The 22,456-nt window shown below is 33.0% G+C and overlaps 1 protein-coding gene across 1 annotated transcript; it reads right to left on the bottom strand.

The window, feature by feature from the left end:
- Positions 1-9,920: 9,920 nt before the first annotated feature.
- On the bottom strand, positions 9,921-10,918 carry LOC145033572 (agamous-like MADS-box protein AGL80). The gene has a single exon (XM_078982160.1). It carries the CDS (start codon positions 10,879-10,881, stop codon positions 10,189-10,191), a length of 693 nt encoding a protein of 230 aa, XP_078838286.1. The 5' UTR covers positions 10,882-10,918; the 3' UTR covers positions 9,921-10,188.
- Positions 10,919-22,456: the final 11,538 nt, after the last annotated feature.

Below are 22,456 nucleotides of genomic sequence, written 5' to 3'. Positions count from 1 at the left end.
CTGAACTTTGTTAAGAATTCATTTCCTGTTTCTAAGACCTAAAGAGGTGTCAATGACTAAATATTTAAATGGAAAAGCAGGATACAAAAGATGGAAAATGGGACTGACCTTTCATAATTTATCTAGTGCACCACTGGTGTCAAATGTTTCATTCCCCTTTTCATCCACTGTAAAAGCAGCAAGCTTTGCCAGAGTAAGACCAATAGCAAAAGGATGTCTTGGATTGCTGAACAAAAAAACATTGTTCAAATCAGGCAAATGAAGAAATATGGACTGAGAAGCTGATTTTTAGGCAACCTCATCCTCCATCCTTAGAGATTATTAAGAAAATGTGCAGAAATTATTAACAAACCTTTCCAGAAACTGATTCTTAAGGCCCCTAATGAAAATCCATGGACATATTCACCCAAATATCGTCGAAGCATTAAAAGGATTATAGTTATTTGCAATATAAAGGAATAAAATAATGTTCAAGACAATAACAAGCCATCAATAAATTATAATTATACTAAGAAAACTGAATAAATTGTACCATTAAAAAGATTATAGTTATTTGTAATATAAAGGAATAAAATATTGTGACATGGCAAGGAGATATCGTTGCTGAAGCCCTCCACTCTAGGTTCTCTCCACCACAACCAGAACCAGATGATTTGAACGATTGGTGTAAACAGTCAAATGTCACTCCCAATACTTCAGAAGCATCATTTTGCTAAGCTGCATTTCTGAGAAAGTGAGATGAAGTAGGAAAGAAAAAGATTTTAATCCTTTTTTAATGTAAAAAACAAAATCTTTTTATAAATGTAACTAACCTCGATAGACAGCTGTTCCTTTTGTTTTTGGATTGCAACTTCTATGCAAGAATCGAACCGATGGAGAAAGTCGTTCACCCTCCAACTGTCTAATTGTGGAGGGTGGCGACATAGAAACACGCTGACAGCCTAGGCTGCCGACCATGGCGGTAGATGGTGCTTGGCGGGGAAAACAGAAAAGAATGAGAAGAAAATAATAGGAATCGATAGCTTAGGTTGGAGAAAATTTTGTCTCGAAGTCCTCTTCCCCCTCTTCCCTCAACGGTGACTCATAAATCCGACAGACCCACACAAAAACCTTGAACAATTCCCTCTCTAGTCGCCAAGACGAACGAATAGAAGATTAGGGTTGTTTTGCGATGCTAGTGGTTTGGTTAGAGGGGATGTATGAACTAAATATGAGCAATCGTCCCTAATAGAAGATCTCAAAGGGACCCTGGTTTCAACAGAAGGCTTTCATCCAAAGGATACCTGATGTCAAAACGTGGCCGCCAATTAGGTTTTTTGTTCATGTGGAGGATGTAGTTGGAGGTTTTCATTCAGAGAAATCCCGAGTTGTGTTGGATGAAGGACTAGGGTTGGAGGCGTTGGAGGTGGGTGAAGATGACGTCGATCCCTAAGGCTTTTTTCTTGCTAATTCAAAGATTAGGGTTATGGCTGAGAAAGGATCGAACAGGCGGGGGTTTTAATTTTTATGGATTCCATTTCCCCCTGGTTTTGATTTTTATGGATTCCATTTCCCCCCTTAGCTATTAAAACGCGCGTTTCATTAAAATTATAAAGCGACAGCCACAGACGACGCACGTTTAAGATAAAGCACCCTCCGTGTTTTTAATTTTTCTTCTTCAGACACTAATTCAAGGGCACGCAATAATGCGTGACCTAAATCCTTAAATTTTTTGAAGAGATGGCACTTTTTTAACGTCACTCTCTTTTGCGTAACATAAATCTCCGAGTGTCGTTGTTTGCGCGTCGTAAAAGGGTCTTTTTCTTGTAGTGTATAATTGGACAATCAAATTAACACTTCAGTTAAAACGGTAACTTCAATGATAGAAATATGATATTTAAGAAAGTGGTGCTCTAATGATAATTCTACTAAGTTCCACCAAGACATCTTTAAAAAAGAGCAGTCAGTGAAGATGTAAAACAATTAATCTTTGCCTAGACAATGAGTGAGGCTATAGAAACCGATGAATTTATCACACTTTGAAAAAATTCCAAGTCATAAGAAAATATTTAAGGATTGAATAATGTTGTAAAAATCATATTAACCAATCTTGTTATTATATTAGTGATATTTACGAAGTTCATTATGATATTAGCTATATTTAATTTTTTAAATTTAACAAATTTACATTTTAGGGTCTCCGATTAATCCCAACTAACCCCCGACTACGCGGAATAATCGCTAGTCGCTACTTAGTACCGGCTAATGACTTTGCAACCTTAGAAAAGATAATCATAAACATCTTTTATTATGAAAACTAGGCGAATACCTGCGTGTTACACATAATCTAATATAGTATTGTGTTATAATGAATTTTAAAATAATAATTTTACTGTTTAGTAGATATAAAATATTTTAAATGTTTTAAACATATTATAATATAAAGATATAGTAAAACTACATCATCTTAGCCGTATTTATATGCGGATTATATATGAAAACAATTAAACTAATTTTTTCGATTATCGTTTCAAATATCAAAAATGTTTTTTAAATTTAATACTATATTTTTTAAACCATTTTTAAGCTAATGTTATCATTAATTAACTCAAAAACTATCAATTTGGAAAATATCCTTGAGGAAATCTCCAAAAAAATTCTATAATTTTAGTCTAATTTATGAAAAAAATCCCAAACTAATTTTTGTTTACAGAAAAACATGGAATACCGGCTAAAACTTCGAAAAAACCCTTTTTGCCCGGTTTCAAAGATTTAGCCGGTATTCTGTCATTTTTCGTTAGTTTGCTGAAAATATTAGCATTTTCTGAAAATTACCCGATAACCAAAATTTTGGGACTTTTTTGAAAATTACTATGGAATTAAATGATATTATTATAAATAAATCATTTATAAATATATAATTTCTTTTTGGGTAAATTGCACCAATCGTCCCTCGTGCACATGCCAGAAAGCATGTCTAGTCCCTATTTTTAAAAATTAACTCGGACCGTCACTTATGTCGTTAAAAAGTTGTGTGCTTCGTCCCTCGTTAGTTTAACTTTGCATATTTTATCCCATGTGAAACATGAAATGACTATAATGCCCTATTTATTTTCTTTTTCATTTATTTTTATGAATTTCAATTATTTTTAGTTATTAAAAAGTATTATAATTATTTCTCTATGTTTCTGAAAAATACTTGACCACAACCACCATCGCTAATCCACAACACCACCACCATCGGTAATCGATGCCATGGCCGGAAAATGGAGCACCACTGGCACCCCTCAACTCACCCCACCCACTCCTCGGTTCAAGCTCATCTTTTCCACTGAAAATAACCGTCAACCACCACCTCAATCAATCTTTCATTCACTTTTAGTAAAACTTCGGCGACGTCCACAACAACGTCAACAAAATTCTGAGTAAGCTCTAGTTTAATCTTCTCAAGCTTTTCAAGAACATGTTTTGCTTCCTGAGTTTCCTCCGACGAAATATCCAAATAGAGATGTAGATCTGAATAGTAAGGAGAAGGTTAGGGAGGAGTGCATATCTATTACACTTGAACCAAAGTAAAGATTCGCTACCCACTCATTGGATAAAAAACAAGAGGCGGCTAGGGTTTGGTGCGCAGGTGCATATCTACTTGGAGCTTTCTTCACCATCACTTGTTATGAGCTGCTCGCCACCATCAATTTGTGCAGAAACCCTAACATCATCGTATGAAACCTTAAATGTAGATATGGATTTGAGTTTCATATCTAAATGTAGAGAGGGGGAGGATGTGATTTCTGATGTTCGAGTTTCCGTTTTGGGTTTGACTTTCAGATTTAAATGTGGATCTGATTGGGTTTGAGATTCATGAGGGGTTTGATTTTCAGATTAGAAGGAAGGCTTTGGGTTGAATATTTGATGTTTGACAGTCAGGTATGGTTTCTCAATGGTGGAGATTGGCGATAATTTGAGGTGATGGATATTGACTGTAATTGTTTGTGGTTTCTATAGGGTTGTTTGAGATTAACGATGGTGATATGGAAGAGGGGAAAACAAACGATTTTTGGCTAGTTAGTTTCGCCGGAGAAATGAGGAGGACGTGCAGTTTCCGGTGGTATTCGGTGGTGGTAGACATTGGTTATGGTGGTGCTGATTTCTAGAAAAGGTAAAAGGAAAAAGGAAAGAGAATGGGGGGGGGGGGGGTGATATTTGATTTTTTTTTTTAAGTTTTATTTTTTTTTATAATGTAAAACTGATAAAGGAATAAAAGAAAATGAAAAAAGAAATTATTAAGGGTAAAATAGTCATTTCATGTCACTAGGGACTAAAAATGCAAGAAAAAACAAACCAAGTGATGGTCCGAGTTAATTTTTGAAAATAACGACTAAACATGCTTTCTGGCATGTGCATGAGGGACGAATGGCGTAATTTACCCTTTCTTTTTATTATAAACAAAGGAAATACAATTTTTTGCTAATTTCTAGGAATAAAATGATCGATTATGTACTTCTCTATTGTTTGTTGACCACTTCAAAGTCCATAAGTTCCTCATATATATGGTTGTGGGTGTCATAGTAAAAAGTAATTTGTTAGGCATGACCAATACAAGATTTGATAATATTTATTAATACACAATCAGTAAGAAGCAACAAATTTATTTCCTATTTTTATAATAAAAATATTTTTTAAGTTTATAAATGATTTGATAATAGTAATATCCATTAATTCCATGCTATTTTTCAGAAAAGTCATAATATTTTTGTTATCAAGTAGTTTTTGAAAAAGTCCCAAAATTTTGAGCAAACTAACGCAAAAAAAAAACTGAATACCAGTTAAATCTGCGAAACCAACCGAAAATTTAGTTTTCTGTAAACAAAATTTAGTTTGAGACTTTTTCATAAATTGACTTAAAATTTTAAGATTTTTCTGGAGATTTCCCATATCATTATTACAAAATTAGATTTTAGTTAACCTTTAAATTAATTAAACCTTTTGATTTAGGTTATATATATATATATATATATATATATATATATATATATATATATATATATATATATACACACGTGTGTGTATGTTTGTGTGTGTTATTGTTTAGAAATAATTTATGAACCTTTCATGTTTATCTGACATAAGGCAATAACTTTAAATATAGTTTATATTAAAAGTTGAATAGTTAATAGTAAATTTAAAAATAGAAATGAATTTAATGTACTAACCTCTCAAATTAATGATGATTAATTAGATTGAATTAGAAGAGTTGTGTAGTCTTTAAGTCAATATGGTATAAGAAATAAATTATGTAGGTATATTTAATGTTGGATTTGAAGAGTTTGATTTAAAATTAAAATTACAAATAAGTTTAATTATTAAAATAGTTAATTAGTTGGAAGTTGATAAATGAGTTTAATGTACTAAAAATCAAATTAATAGTTGTTAATTAGTTGGATGTAAAAATTTAATATGTTTCTAAACAATAGTTATGTGAAATCAATGATCTTTAAAGTATATATTTTATGTGAAAATTGAAAAAGAGACTTTATTTAAAATTACATATGAGTTTAATCTATTAAAATTAAATTAGTGATAGTTAATTAGTTGACAATTAATTAGTTGCATTGGTTTCTAATCAATTAGGTGCAATACTTAAAATTACATGTCATATTCTTTATAATATATGTTGGTAAATTATATTTAGAAATACTAGTATTTTCAATAATTCGTTATTTACATAATTAGAATTTATCAAATGTTTAACCAATGGTATTCTTAATATTAATATTTTAGATAATTGAAACTCATCGAAAACCATCATCAACCATTCGTTTTGTTATAAGTGGTTATCCAAACACCCTTTACAACTTTCGTAAATCCAAAAATCATTTACCATCATTATTTAGTTATAACATAAATCCAAATAGTATTTATATCTACAACACCAAACAAACATAAACAATAGTTATATAAACTTTTAATTTTCAACTAAAAAACTAATTCTGTAATGTATAATATATAAAACTTAAATAAACATTATTAATACAACAACCGGATTTGAGATATCTATATTTTTAAAACAAGTATAGATCTAACTTAAAGTTCATTTTTGATATATAAAATAATATGATTGAGGTAAATGGAAAAAAAAAAACGTCTTATATTAAGTATTAAAAAAACTTGTATTCCAAAACATTACAATTTTGATTTTATGAAATCGACCGAAGAAAAACATGAACACAAAAAATTAGCAACATTTCATAAACACATTGCAAAAACACTTAGAGCAAGAAGCCCTGTAAAAACCAAGATGGATATATAAATAATATGATTGAGGTAAAAGGAAAAACGTTTTACATTAACTATTTTTGGTTGATCTTCACAAACTATATTTCTTCATGTTTTTCTTGAATGATTAATCAAATTGTCATCCAAAATATTACAATTTTGATTATATGAAATCTACCGTAAAAAAGATAAACAAAAAACGTTAATAATATTCATAAATAGAAAAAACGTTAACAAAAAAACACCTAGGGCTAGAATCATTTCAAGAAACCAAGAACTAAAGAGAGAAATTATAGAATCTAATGTCACATGAAATAGTTCATATAGCATGTTTGATGTTAAAACAATTAATAATAGTTATTAAAAGGCAGCGTAAATATATTGGAAAATATGAAAAGATACGAGGGTTTCAAATCAATGTCGAGCTTGTAATTATGTCTCTATTAAAATGTAGTAGAGATAGATATAGATATAAATGGTTATGACGACCCTAGAAGCATACTAACAAAAATTATGATAATAACTTGTCTAATAGTTAGATAAAAATTGTATCAACTATCAAACTTTTAGAATTATTTGACAGGGACTTTTTTTGAAAAGAGAGAGTTATTAGGAACAAACAAGAAAAAGATGGTGGATCATACCATATTATATCTATACTTGACTAGAATATAAGTGCATAGATCTATTTTAATAATCTACCCACACACTTAATCAAATAATCATTTGAAGATTTCTTGTAATTGCGCAATAAATTTAAACCAAAACTGAACAACATGCTTTAGAGAAATCCGCATACGACTATCGTAAAGAATTCCCAATATTATACCAACGGACGATAGGCTTGCTCTCTTATCCAATACTAACTATATATAGGGAGGTCCTTATATAGAAAAAATATATCGATCGATCTCACTAGTGTTTGGTAAAGGGTAAAAGGTCTTATAGGAGTTCAGTAACTTAGTCGTCCACAAGGCCCGTACAATCAATAAGAAATAGCTAACAACAAATCCTTACACTTATGAGCATTATACCTTTCCAAAAGAAATTAGAGATTAAGATCTTCATGCTCAGTAAAATTTTAATTTAATTTTGAAACCCTTTTGCAGGTGAACCTCTCAAACACTGCCATTGCAATATTGCAATATTTTCAAAGAATATATATAGTCCATCTGCATCACATGGAAGTATTTGACAGGTAACGCTTGGTTACCCTAGAAAATCAAATTCGTTGCTCATATTGCCTCATGGATCATGCAGATTGGATAAACTGCTGTGAGTCATTGACGCCTACTGAATTCTGGTTTATTCAGGTGTGTGGAACTGATCTGGTGTAATTCTAGAGCAGAGAAGGGGCCGTGTTAGTTCTCTTTTTATATATATATATATATATATATATATATATATATATATATATATATATATATATATATATATATATATATATATATATATATATAGAAAACATGTATTAATCCGTGCGAGTGGATCATGTTATTTTTGAGCACAAAAAGCGCGCGCGCGCGCGCACACACACATATATATATATATATATATATACACGCACACACACACACATACCGGTTCATCCGGTTTTTTAGACCGGTTGAATCGGTCCGATCAGTTGAATCATCGAACCAGTTAGACAGCCGGTTCGTTGTCCGGTCCGGTTTTCAAAACATTGCCTTCTATTTTCTTGATTTTTACTTAATTACATGGAATGTATTTATCTCTCATAGCTTTGCACATTTTCTCATTGCTTCTAAAAGGAATATTCTATGAGTTTTTCTTGTAAAGAAAAACAACAATTGCTCCATCGCTTCCATAGCGAATTAATGCTCTTTCTTATAATTGGTAAATCACATTATTATTGATCGATACACAATGTCAAATCTCTACATGGTTAAGTTTATTGAGTTGCGGAGCCTGATTTTATTTTATTTTTATTTATGGAAAACGGCAAATATATAAAATTAGAACCACAACAAGATGATGTGGCAGAAGAGCACAAAAGACAACGGAAAAATAGAAGAGTTCCAAACAATGAAAAGGGCAAATATTCCACACTCTCCAATCTATCGTTTTAAATGAAGTTCTATGTTTGCTCCATATGAACAATAAAGCGTTTATCCTTTCCACAATCATTGTTGATTTCATGCAAACTTTTTCAAAGATCCGTTTATTTTGCCCAACCCATATGCACCATAACGTACCACATAATATCATATTCAGCAAGCTTTGTCTCTTCTTATTACCAGACCATCTTGATATGAAACAAAGCATGTCCTTAACCGAGGAAAACTTTTCACACCCAATTCCACACCAATTAAGTATTGAATCCATAATCTCCTTTGCCATTGGGCAAGAAATCAGAATATGATCACACGTCTCCTCATCATTATTACAAGCTCCCCACATTGTAGTTCACATGCTGACTCCACGATGACTAAGAGCCACAACAGAAGGGATTCGCCCCAACTTAGCTCTCCAAATGAATGCTAGAATCTTGAACGGAGTCCACTTACTCCAATCAAATGGTCCATCATTAATAATGAATCCAGCTAATTCAATTCATTCTCTTAACTTACAAACCATAAAACGACATTCAACTGTAAATTTTGATTCCCACCTGTCGTCATTCGAATTCCCAGATATAATTTCTTTAATGCCAATGTTTGACCTTTCCAAATACGATCTCGATTTAGTGATATTCTTCCACACCCCTTTGTTAACCTTTGACATTATGGTCACTAGTTTTCGATGTGGCATTCCTTACAGATTTTAGGTCATTGTGCTCAAATAATTTTATAAATAGATTCCATGAATTTCTTTAACCTAAGCTAAACAATACTAATTCCACAGTATTAGTAATCTCTCTCTCTCTCTCTCTCTCTCTCTCTCTCATGGATGTAGTCCATCACTCTGATTGTGTGAACTTCGTAAATATTGTGTTTTTTTATTTTTATTTTTTTTTATTATTATTATTTTTTTGCATTATTACTCTATATATATATATATATATATATATATATATATATATATATATATATATATATATATATATATATATATATATATATATATATATATATATATATATATGTGTGTGAAATTGCTTATCATTTATTAAATTGTTTAAGCTTTAACAAAGTTGGTGATTGACCCACCAAATAAACATGAACATCTTCGATTCTTAGGTTCAATAATTAAACCTTAATTATTTTAATTTGTTGTAAATTATAGATTTACAATTTCAGATTGATATATGCTGTAATTTTTTAAAATAAAATATATATATATTTTTTTTCAGAACAGAAAAACAGCTGTAGAATATATATTTAGTATCGTAAATTTCTCCATAACAGAAAAATTTAATGCTAATAATATTGTTACTAATATATATACTCATTTAGCTGAGTACTTGGAAAGTATCAGATACACCACACTGTAAAACATCCTTTATAAAATTTACATTTAGATTCATCAAATAGCATCTAGTCTACAACCCCAAATGAAAAATTTCCGATTAACCAGACTAGTCAATGCAATTTCAAGTATATATATATATATATATATATATATATATATATATATATATATATATATATATATATATATATATATATATATATATATATATATATATAAAACTGGCCCGGTATGCATAAATAAAATTCCAGCATTATTCATTAATTTCCCAAGGGATGTAGCGAAGCTACTGCAAACACAAAGTTGAAAGACAAAGGCAAAACCAACAAAGGACAAGTAAAAGAAAAAAAAAAAAAAAGTAACAGAGATTTGGGTCTTGAAGACTGGAAACTAGTTATAACAAAGAAAACTACTCAGACAATGAAAGAGATTAACTTGCTCCATTTTGAAGAAGATGCACCTGACCACAAAGGATTAGGGTCTTCTGTAAACTGCCTTTTTATTTCATCCCCTTGAGAACGACCCAAAAGTGTCCACCATATTATCAATCCAGTCTGAGAACCATTCATCAGTAGCTTCTTCCGAATCAAAAGTTACAGGGTTCTCTACCACTGGTACATAACCATCCGCAGCCATTCCTCCTGCCATTCCAGGGTTATCTGCGTTACTGCCACAAACAACCGGTGGCTGTGGATCTGGTGGGGGTACTGCTGCAGGAGCCGCACTCTTTAGCGACTCAATCAGGCTTTCAATTTCAGATACTCTTTGGTCAGCGAATGTCACAAGATCATTCAAATCCGTTATGGGTAAGTTCGAGATGGAACGTTCCCCAGAAAAGCATTCTGACATCTTGTTGCACATCTCAGTCTCCCAGTTGTCCTTAATCTGCTTCTTGATCTGCTCCTCGGTCTTGGTGATCCTTGATTTGATGTAGGTATCATGATTGTACATCTTTTTGCTCTGCTCCATCTCGGGAATTTTGTTGAACTTATCCACCACATCTTCAACACCTTCCTTGCTTGGCCACAGATCAGGATGAGACTCGTTCGGGCTATACATGATAGCACATGCTTCAATGTCGCATAAAGTGCATAGCTCATTCAACTTCTTTTTCAAACTATCCTTCCTTTTCTTTAAAGATGCCTTCCTTGCATAATAGTTGGTTATGAATGCGAGCTTCACTTTGTGTTTCGGCATGGCAAGGCTTAGGCCAGAGAAGCAAAGCAACGACAGAACTATGGAAGCCTGTTGTGGTTTTCCTGGTTCCAAATGAGGATTCTTATATAGAAAATAAATTAAAATAATTTCGGCTTTTATGATAAATATTCTAGGTAGTCATTTAATTTAAAGATTATCTTTTAATATAATGGTTGACTACGCATTAATTGTCAGATTATGTCATAAAAAATCTATGATTAATTATTCTTTTCCATAAACTTTTTCCTCATGTTGAAAGACGATTTAACTCATGTTTTAAAAACCAGTTTGAACCGGTCGGTCGAACCTGATAGACTGGAAATCGAGGGAGAGAGTGGTTCAACTATCACCAGTTTTACGTCGATTTTTGAATCGGATTGAACGGACCAAAATAAACCGTTCGAACCGGTTAAACCGAATGAAAACACATTGAAAAGAATCGTTTGCATAATAAACTTTGGTGATATTTTTTAAATCTATTTAGTTTTCTCTAAAAAAACATATGATAAATGTTATAAAGTTTTTTGATGTATTTGCATTAATTGAAAACAATATTTCGTTTGAGTATTATATTTTATTTTCTTTTTGACGTATATGGATTAATGTAAACCACTAAAACTTATGATTATATGTTATTTTAATTTATTTGGATGGATCTACAACTTATATATATATATATATATATATATATATATATATATATATATATATATATATATATATATATATATATATATATATATATAGGAAAGTGAATATACCTTTAAGGGTATATAAGCTTAGGTACCCAAACCTACCAAAATACATCATTTTGTTTGATAGAATCATTATAATGTCTTAAACTTCAACCCTAATTTGATTTACTTTCAAGATTTTTGAAATTTCACTTCCTCTTACATTACATATGTATGCCGAAGACCTACTAAGCTATATATATTATAGTTAAAAATGAAAATTATGTAAAATGAAGATAAATGTAAAATTTATAAATATTTTGGAATTAAATCAAGTTAAAAGTTGAATTAGAAGATTATTGGATAATTACAATGTGTATATATGATATAAAACGATATAATATGGTGAGTTTGGGTACCTAAGCTTATATACCCTTAAGGGTATATTCACTTTTCCCTATATATATATATATATATATATATATATATATATATATATATATATATATATATATATATATATATATATATATATATATATATATATATATATATATATATAATATTTGAACTTATAAATGTCAAATTCATGATTTGTATATGTATGTATGTGTAAGAAATTAAAAAAAAAAAATATGAAAATTATAGAAACCGGTTGACCTGGTGGTCGAACCGGTTAAACCGAGAACTGGTCACTATACCGGTTCAACTAAAAAACCAGTTTTTTAAACATTGATTAAACTTATTAATATATTTTTTTAACTCTAGATCTTATATATTTGTTATTTGTTCTTTGATTACTAACATGGAAAAAATTTACCCCGACAGTTTTTAATATCGGCAAATAAACTTGTTGTTTGCCCTTTCATAGAATTTGAGGCTTGGTTTACCATGTTTCGTTGTTGCATACGACAAGCAATATAAGCTATTTGCAACTTACGATTTGTCGGCTGAAATACCTTCAAATTTTGCGGATGAATACGTATCTTAAGATTCGTGAAAAAAATGTTACCCTTTTTATACTTTTTAATAACCATGTTAAATAGAAAAAGATATTACCTTTTTAGTTGCTTTTACGTATTTTTCAATCGAATGGTTGTGACATTAGTGAATGTATACTTGATCGTTATATAAATTGGTCCATATGATGTATTAGGGCCTATATAGTCTAGCATATAGTTCCCTTGTAACTATCTATATATTCTTGATAAGAGAGATGTTAAATGTGACTTGAACATTTAGAACATTCTCATGGAGCAATTGAGTTTAAAGAGCACATAGAACTCAATGGAACACGTGGGGCTCATAGAGTATTTTACAAAGGAACGAATCATCTGATAAGGGAATGGATCATGTAACAAAGAACAGATCTAATGGAACACTTAGGGTGTATTTTAATAGTAGGTTCCTTATCGTTCTTGATATTCATAGATTATTGCTATCAATAGAGAAAACTAAGATCCAAATAGGTTGCATGTGAACTTTAGGGTTAAGTTATTTTACTTCATGCATTGAATTATAACATACAAAACCTATTATTGGTATCAGAGCCTTAGTTTTCTATTTAATTGTGCATAATAGTGAATGAATCAAAATTAGCGTTTATATAAATTAAACCCTAAAGTCTTGAATTTTCGCAAAAGGCTAGGGTTCTTGAAACCCTAGCCTCCACCCCGTTAATTTCGAAAATGGCTTTAGGGTTCCCTCATGGTTTATCTTTTTTCCTTAATTATTACTTTAGATGCATTAAAATTTGAATCATTAAAACTATATAAACCTAAACCCTAAGTTTCAAAAATTAGTAAGGCTTATGGGTTATGATTAAATTTGAATTATTTTATTAATCGTTTAATTGAAAATAATTATTTAATGTTTAAATGATTTAAATTAATTGAATTATTTTTTAAAAAAAAGCTAAAGATTAAATCATAATTGTTTTAAATATTATTTAATTAAACTTTAATTAAGATAATTAACATTTAAACCTTGTATTTTTGAAAAGTTTTAAAATACACCCTAATATGTATATGTATTATAATATTAAGTAATATGTGTATAAGAAAAGTCAATCGAATTGCTAGTAAGCCTCATTCACCAAGCCATGCTATAAATATGGTATAAAGAAAATACCTATAAAATAACCATTGAATGTGTATCCTATTTACCCACCGCTCTCTTGTGTGGTTGAGGGTCATTGGCTGATCGGGTTTGATAGGACATAATTTCATTAAAAAGTTTAATTGCTATAAAAGTACTAGAACCTTATTTTTGAAAATCCCACTCTGGCTACCTTAGGGAAAATTTGAAATTGCATGCTAACTCATTAAAACACACATCATTCTTTATATGTCTGTAACGACCCAAAAATTAAGAGGTAAAAATTTTATTTTTAACACGATCAAAACACCAGTTATCTTTTGTTCAAACATTTAAAGTATTTCATGATAAAACAGTCATCATAGTACAATCCCAAAATCATAACATTGTGGAAACTTTAGTGGATGCATCGCGAGAAAATCAAACCCTTTCCTGTCAATCTGGACGTACCTGGAACATAAACTGAAAACCGTAAGCGCGAAGCTCAGTGAATTCCCCCAAAATACCATATAGTAATCAAACATACAACCAAGCATATCAGGGTTCTTGTCTTCCCCTTCGGTCTATTTAAACCAGATACTGTCAAGCATATTTGGGTGCTTGCAATTAGGGCTGGCAATTCTCGAAACGACACGCGACACGACCTGCGACACGACACGAAATAAATGGGTTTGGGTTGAGTTTTTCAACTCGCCAACCCGCTAACCCGTCAACCCGCCAACCCGTTTATTAAACGGGTCATATATGGGTTTCTCAAAAAATAAACGGGTTGACCCGCCAACCCGTTTATATTCTTAATAAAAAAATTATTATATTTTTAAATGTATTTATGTATCAAGTATTAATATTTAATAAGTATTATATAATATATATACCATTTATTCATAGACCATTTGATTGTTTTGACATTATTACTCGTGGTGGATGGTCTAAGGTCACAAGTCGTAACCTATCATGTTAAGTCTGTAACATGTTTCTATGAATGTTTTTAATTTTTATTTGGATGTTTAAGACTTAAATATCTAAAATTTAGACCCACAAACCTGCCAACTTGTGAACATGTTTAAATAAATGGGTTGGTGGGTCATATATGGGTTTATGTTCCAAACCCGCCAACCCGTAACCCGCCAACCCGTGACCTGTATATTTAAATGGTTCGTGTTTGGGTTGGCATATTTTAACCCGCCAATCCGCCAACCCGCGACACGCCAACCCGAACACGACACGATTTCCAGGCCTACTTGCAATCCCCTTCGGTCTATTTCAACCGAGTAATATCAAGCATTTTCGGGTGCTTGCAATCCCCTTCCGTCTATTTCAACCAGATACTATCAAGCATACTTGGGTGCTTGCAATCCCCTTCAGTTTATTTCAAAGTGTATTGAATCTATTTCACCCTTAATACTACCACAGAATATCATGACAAAATCACATAATCATCAGGAAAATACAGATATAACTGGCAATTGTCAAAAAAGACAATCATCACACTACATCATAAACTAGGGGCTCAACATTGGTGCCTTTGACCCATGGATACTGCAAAGGAAGGCTCACTTCAAACCGCTGATAACTAACTAACTGCTCAGGTTGCTGAACCAGATAACTCGCACCAACTAACAATAAATACAACCTTAATTAATAATTAACTCGATAACTCAAAATTTGAGACCTAATACATAATCCAACTTCCTAAAGGGTAAAATATCATTTTACCCTTTACTTATTTTTCCTAACACGAAGGCCCATACAATTTTCTCTAAAAGCAAAATTTCCTAAAAGGCTTCCCAAAGCCCAATATGACCCATCTTCCTAGTTGGGCCCAAAAACAATCATGGACCAAATTCCAAGAAAACCCTTACTGTATCCATGGCCCAAAGTAAGAAGTCTAATGGCCCAACAAGGACCAAACCATAAAAGGCCCAAAATTGACTTACTCGGGAGTACGCCCCATGTACCAGAAGGATATGCCTCGCGTACTCACCCTCGAAGCACAAAGTTCAAGCTGTCATTGCATTACACTTATTGTACTTCCCATGTATGTCCATCGTACTCATCAGAGGCCGAAAAAATACGAAATAATCTCTTAATGGTTAAGACAAAACTATCCAAACACCTATCTTGACCTTAAATGATGTCTTAACACGTAAAGTTGGCAACTATATTTCTTTGCATGGCTTAATAGGACCAAAACCTCAATAAAATCCATAATAAACACCCAGACTCATGCATGGTCCAATGTCCAAAATAACTCATCAAGATGAAATTTTTATGAACAGAGGACCTCATAAATGCGAAGGTCCAACATTCTAAGCTCGTGGATTAGCTCATTCTCACAAGGATGACTCTAAGGACAATAATGAACCAATAAATACTCCTTAAACTAGATCTAACACCAACAATCATTAAGATAGAAACACATGCCTCCAAAAGATAGATCAAGGTGCAAAAAGGATGGATCCAAAAGCTCCAAGCAATACCACACTTCTCCAATAAGCTCCTTCTTCTTTAATGATCACCAAAAAGCATGAAAACACTCCAAAAACTCAAGAAACATACCAATGAAGGCTAGGTTTTTGCTTCTAAGGTTTAAAGGGATGGAGGTTGAAGATAATAAGGTTTGGAGTTGAGTTAAGGACCTTATATAGGGTCTACGTCCCTAAATTAGGGTTTAGGTCTAACTGAATTATGCAATGTATAACTCTAGTACACCCAACATACTCCAAGGAACACCCACGACTCACTTGACTAGTACGCTATGCGTTCTTCCCAAGTAAGCCCCTCATACTATGCTGACCCATAATCCTTCAAACTTACGAATGATATATCTTCTTTGTTCTGAGTCCTCTTTTGACGATCCTTATGTCCATGGAAAGGTGGCAAGAAGCTCTACACTTTTATCAACTCATCCTTGCCTTAAAACTTCCCACAATAAAATCCAAAATTCAACAAAAGCCCTAACTGACACTTTATCGATATACCCATTAGCTCAAAAACACAAACCAAACTACCAGATCATCTAACTAATCTTACCCACACCTAGTGGGTCAAAATCCCTCTTTACCAAATGCCTTAAGCCTTATAATAACCTATCTTAGGGTCACATCCCCGAATTAGGAAACAATTCGGAATAGGGTGTTACAATGTGACTAGAGGAGTGTACGTGGATAACCATAACACTGATTTGGGACTTTAAAGTTTAATTATGGTACAACTCATAAATTATAATTGTTGATGGAGCATGTGTGGTTAACCGGAACATTTATTAGAGATGATAAATGAAATCGACGTTATGAAGCTTGTTTGCATGGTTATTCACATCTTGTTTGTGATCCTCGGTGTCCCTGTCATAAATAGATGAGCAAAATCTGAGATTAAGCATGCCAATGATAAGATTCAATGAATCTAAAAAGATCTAGGAGTTTCATATTAGATTGAAATTGGTGAATTGTTTTACCTACCTTATGACTATGACATCCCTCTTTTTGATTGTGAATTATATTTTGGATCATAGCCTTGAATATTTATTTTGGGTTAAAATACTAAGGATTTATGTCAACTAACTAAAACTATCTCTCTAATATAGATGCCTACTCATGGAGATGCTACTGCTGCTCAATCTTCCACCAACAACTCAAACTTCTCTCTTCTATCAATCTTATATGAATAGAAACTAGTTGTTCCAAACTATATGGACTAGATGTGAAATGTCAAGATGACTCTTCAATACGAGAGAAAGGAATGTGTTCTTGAAAAACCCCTACTCGAAGTCGACGAGTCAACTACTACTCCAAAATAGCTTGCCACCTACAAGAAACACTATGGCGATGCAACGAAGGTCGCTTTCATCATGGTTGCAAGCATGGTACATGAGTGGAAAAAGTTCTATGAGGACTACTGGCCATACGAGATGTTCCGAGATCTAGAAAAAAGTTTCACAAGAAATCACATCAAGAAAGGTATGAGGTCGTCAAGGCGTTAATGGCATGCAAGTTAAAGGAGGGAGAATTTATCTGCAGTTATGTGCAGGGAATGCAAAGAAAGGTATGAGTTCGTCAAGGCATTAATGGCATGGAAGTTGAAGGAGGGAGAATTTATATGCACTTATGTGTAGAGAATGCAAAGATATGTGGAACGTTTGGAAAATCTCAATGTGTCCTTTGACAAGCAGTGGGCCATAGAAATGGTCCTAAATTCATTGCCTCATAGTTATGATCAATTTATCTTAACTTAGCATTTGAACGACATAGATACCACATTGACCCAACTCCACAACTTGTTACAAACAACTAAATCATGGATGAATAAAAATCAAGTTCCTTCTACGAAAAGTGCTCCTGTCTTATCCATTGGGCAAAACAGAGGGAAAAAGAGGAAGACCAATCCTCAATTAAACTGGAAGCGAAAGGCCCATGCTAGAGAATTTTGTAGTGGGTCAAAGACCAAGCTTAACTCGGATATTCCTACTATTAGTGACCCCAAAGAGACCACTTTCTACTGTTATAACGAAAAAGGGAATTGGAAACAAAGTTTCCCTAAATAATTGTAAGATCTGAAAGATGGCAAGGTCAATCCATCTTTGGCAAGTACGTACACTATTCAAGTCAATAAATCATAACTTACTCGTTCTTGGGTCCTTCCACAGGATGTCGTTTCCACATTTTTTTTATTTGCAGGGCCTAATAGAAAGTGAGAATGTGGAGCGTGGAAGAATAAATCTGATCATTGAGAAGAGGCGATCTTCACTTGTTACCAAGATGGGAACTTATGGTATGGTACTTGGTGATCATGTTAGGATAAATTTGATAGATTATTTTTATTCTTCAGAAATGGCACGAAACATTATTTCTCTTCATACACTTTTATCAACTCATCAATGGAACACTTGGGGTATATTTTAATAGTAGGTTCCTTATCGTTCTTGATATTCATAGATTATTGCTATCAATAGAGAAAACTAAGATCCAAATAGGTTGCATGTGAACTTTAGGGTTAAGTTATTTCGCTTCGTGCATTGAATTATAACTTATAAAACCTATTATTGGTATCAGAGCCTTAGTTTTCTATTTAATTGTGCATAATAGTGAATGAATCAAAATTAGGGTTTATATAAATTAAACCCTAAAGTCTTGAATTTCGCAAAAGGCTAGGGTTCTTGAGACCCTAGCCTCCACCCCCTTAATTTCGAAAATGGCTTTAGGGTTCCTCAGGGTTTATCTTTTTTCCTTAATTATTACTTTAGATGCATTAAAATTTGAATCATTAAAACTATATAAACCTAAACCCTAATTTTCGAAAATCAGTAGGGCTTATGGGATAGGATTAAATTTGAATTATTTTATTAATTGTTTAATTGAAAATAATTATTTAATCTTTAAATGATTTAAATTAACTGAATTAATATTTTAATTAAAGCTAAAGATTAAATCATAATTGGTTTAAATATTATTTAATTAGACTTTAATTAAGATAATTAACATTTAAACCTTGTATTTTTGAAAAGTTTTAAAATACACCCTAATATGTATATGTATTATAATATTAAGTAGTATGTGTATAAGAAAAGTCAGTCGAATTGCTAGTAAGCCTCATTCACGAAGCCATGCTATAAAGGTGGTAGAAAGAAAATACCTATAAAATAACCATTGAATGTGTATCCTATTTACGCACTGCTCTCTTGTGTGGTCGAGGGTCATTGGCTGAACGGGTTTGATAGGACATAATTTCATTAAAAAGTTTTATTGCTATAAAAGTACTTGAACCTTATTTTTGAAACACCAGTTATCTTTTGTTCAAACATTTAAAGTATTTCATAATAAAATAGTAATCGTAGTACAATCCCAAAATTATAACATTGCGGAAACATGAGTGGATGCGTTGCGAGAAAACCAAACCCTTTCGTGTCAATCTGGACGTACCTGGAACATAAACTGAAAACCATAAGCGCGAAGCTCAGTGACTTCCCCCAAAATACGATATAGTAATCAAACATACAACCAAGCATATCATGGTTCTGGTCTGCCCCTTCGGTCTATTTAAACCAGATACTTTCATGCTTATTTGGTTGCTTGCAATTCCCTTCAGTCTATTTCAACTAGGTAATATCAAGCATTTTCGGGTGCTTGCAATCCCCTTCAGTTTATTTCAAAGTGTATTGAATCTATTTCACCCCTAATACTACCACAAAATATCATGACAAAATCACATAATCATCAGGAAAATACAGACATAACTGGCAATTGTCAAAAAAGACAATCATCACACTACATCATAAACTAGTGGGTCCACATTGGTGCCTTTGACCCATGGATATTGCAAAGGAAGGCTCACTTCAAACCGCTGATAACTAACTAACTGCTCAGGTCGCTGAACCAGATAACTCGCACCAACTAACAATAAATACAACCTTAATTAATAATTAACTTGATAACTCAAAATTTGAGACCTAATACATAATCCAACTTCCTAAAGGGTAAAATATCATTTTACCCTTTCCTTATTTGGCCCAACACGAAGGCCCATACAATTTTCTCTAAAGGCAAAATTTCCTAAAAGGCTTCCCAAAGCCCAATATGACCCATCTTCCTTGTTGGGCCCAAAAACAATCATGGACCAAATTCCAAGAAAATCCTTCTTGTATCTATGGCCCAAAGTAGGAAGTCTAATGGCCCAACAAGGACCAAACCATGAAAAGCCCAAAATTGACTTACTCGGGAGTACGCCCCATGTACCAGAAGCATATGCCCCGCGTACTCACCCTCGATGCACAAAGTTCAAGCTGTCTATGCATTACACTTATTGTACTTCCCACGTATGCCCATCGTACTCATCAAAGGCACAAAAATCCGAAATAATCTCTTAATGGTTAAGACAAAAGTATCCAAACACCTATCTTGACCCTAAATGATGTCTTAACACGTAAAGTTGGCAACTATATTTCTTTGCATGGCTTAATAGGACCAAAACCTCAATAAAATCCATAATAAACACCCAGACTCATGCATGGTCCAATGTCCAAAATAACTCATCAAGATGATTTTTTTTAACAGAGGACCTCATAAATGCGAAGGTCCAAGATTCTAAGCTCGTGGATTAGCTCATTCTCACAAGGATGACTTTAAGGACTATAATGAACCAAAACATACTCCTTAAACTAGATCTAATACCAAGATTCATTAAGATAGAAACACATGCCTCCAAAAGATAGATCAAGGTGCAAACTGGATGGATCCAAAAGCTCCAAGCAATACCAAACTTCTCGAAGAAGCTCCTTCTTCTTTAATGATCACCAAAAAGCATGAAACCACTCCAAAAACTCAAGAAACATACCAATGGAGGCTAGGGTTTTTCTTCTAAGGTTTAAAGGGATGGAGGTTGAGGATAATAAGGTTTGGAGTTGAGTTAAGGAGCTTAAATAGGGTCCATGTCCCTAAATTAGGGTTTAGGTCTAATTGAAGTATGCAATGCATAACTCTAGTACACCCAACATACTTCAAGGAACACCCGCGACTCAATTAACTAGTATGCTATACGTTCTTCCCAAGTAAACCCCTCGTACTAGGCTGGCCCATAATCCTTCAAACTTCCGAATGCTATATATTCTTTGTTCTGAGTCCTCTTTTGACGATCCTTATGTCCATGGAAAGGTGACAAGAAGCTCTACACTTTTATCAACTCATCCTTGCCTTAAAACTTCCCACAGTAAAATCCAAAATTCAACAAAAGCCCGGATTGACACTTTATCGATATACCCATTAGCTCAAAAACACAAACCAAACTACCAGATCATCTAACTAATCTTACCCACACCCAGTGGGTCTAAATCCCCCTTTACTAAATGCCTTAAGCCTTATGATAACCTATCTTAGGGTTACATCCCCGAGTTAGGAAACGATTCGGAATAGGGTGTTACAATGTCACTAGCTGTCACACCCCGAAACCACAGGCGGAAACGTTCCGGGGGGCAAAGGTGACTTCATGTTTTATATCATAACCAATGCACAAAGTAAGCAAAGTAAACAACCATTACATTACATATTATAATTTACAATTGTTTGAAAACCAAGTATTACAGTTGTGATACATATCTATATATATGAGCAAAAGTAAGACGTGTCTTCTACGTACTCCATCTTCGCCAAAAAGGATCATCGGGTACCTGTCTAATGCGAACCTGAGAATACAAGCAGTTTGAAAATCAGCTAAAGCTGGTGAGTTCATAAGCGGTTTTCTTTTCTGAAAGCGTACAAGTTTCCTTTCAATTTCTGAAAAAGATTACGAATCCAAGAAAATCCCATGTTTTCTTATATGTAAAGTTTGGTCATCTGCTTTCTTACACAAATCTGGTTATGAACAACTGTTATCCCAGGAAAATCCCATATTTTCCTAAAAGTTGGTTACTGAGTTGAAATAAGTAGTCCAAATCACTTTATGACTTTCGTCATAAAGTGAATTCCATAACCATAAGAAAGACTAGATATGGAAATAAGTAGTCCAAATCACTTTATGACTTTCGTCACCGTTGAACCTTTCAGTTCAGCTGTAGCTAGCAGCCAGGTGTGGGGTAGTCAGCCCCGTATATATCTATACACTCAAGTCACACTCCCTATCTGGTTACGGGGGCGGTCCTCCACTCGTGTATCTCTGTGGAGTGTTTCCGAGGACGTGTCTCCAATTTATGGGCATAACAAATTTACTAGTAATAATACAGAAAGACACTGTTACAAACGACGATCCTCCACTCGTGTATCCCTGTGGAGTGTTACCGAGGGCAAAACAATGTACTAGGTTTCATGTTCAAAGTT

Source organism: Lactuca saligna, chromosome 3 (assembly GCF_052625555.1).
Source record: "Lactuca saligna cultivar CGN05327 chromosome 3, ASM5262555v1, whole genome shotgun sequence".
Classification (NCBI taxonomy): domain Eukaryota; kingdom Viridiplantae; phylum Streptophyta; class Magnoliopsida; order Asterales; family Asteraceae; genus Lactuca; species Lactuca saligna.
Note: the sequence above shows the minus strand (reverse complement) of the source record. Positions and strands in the feature narration are given on the sequence as shown.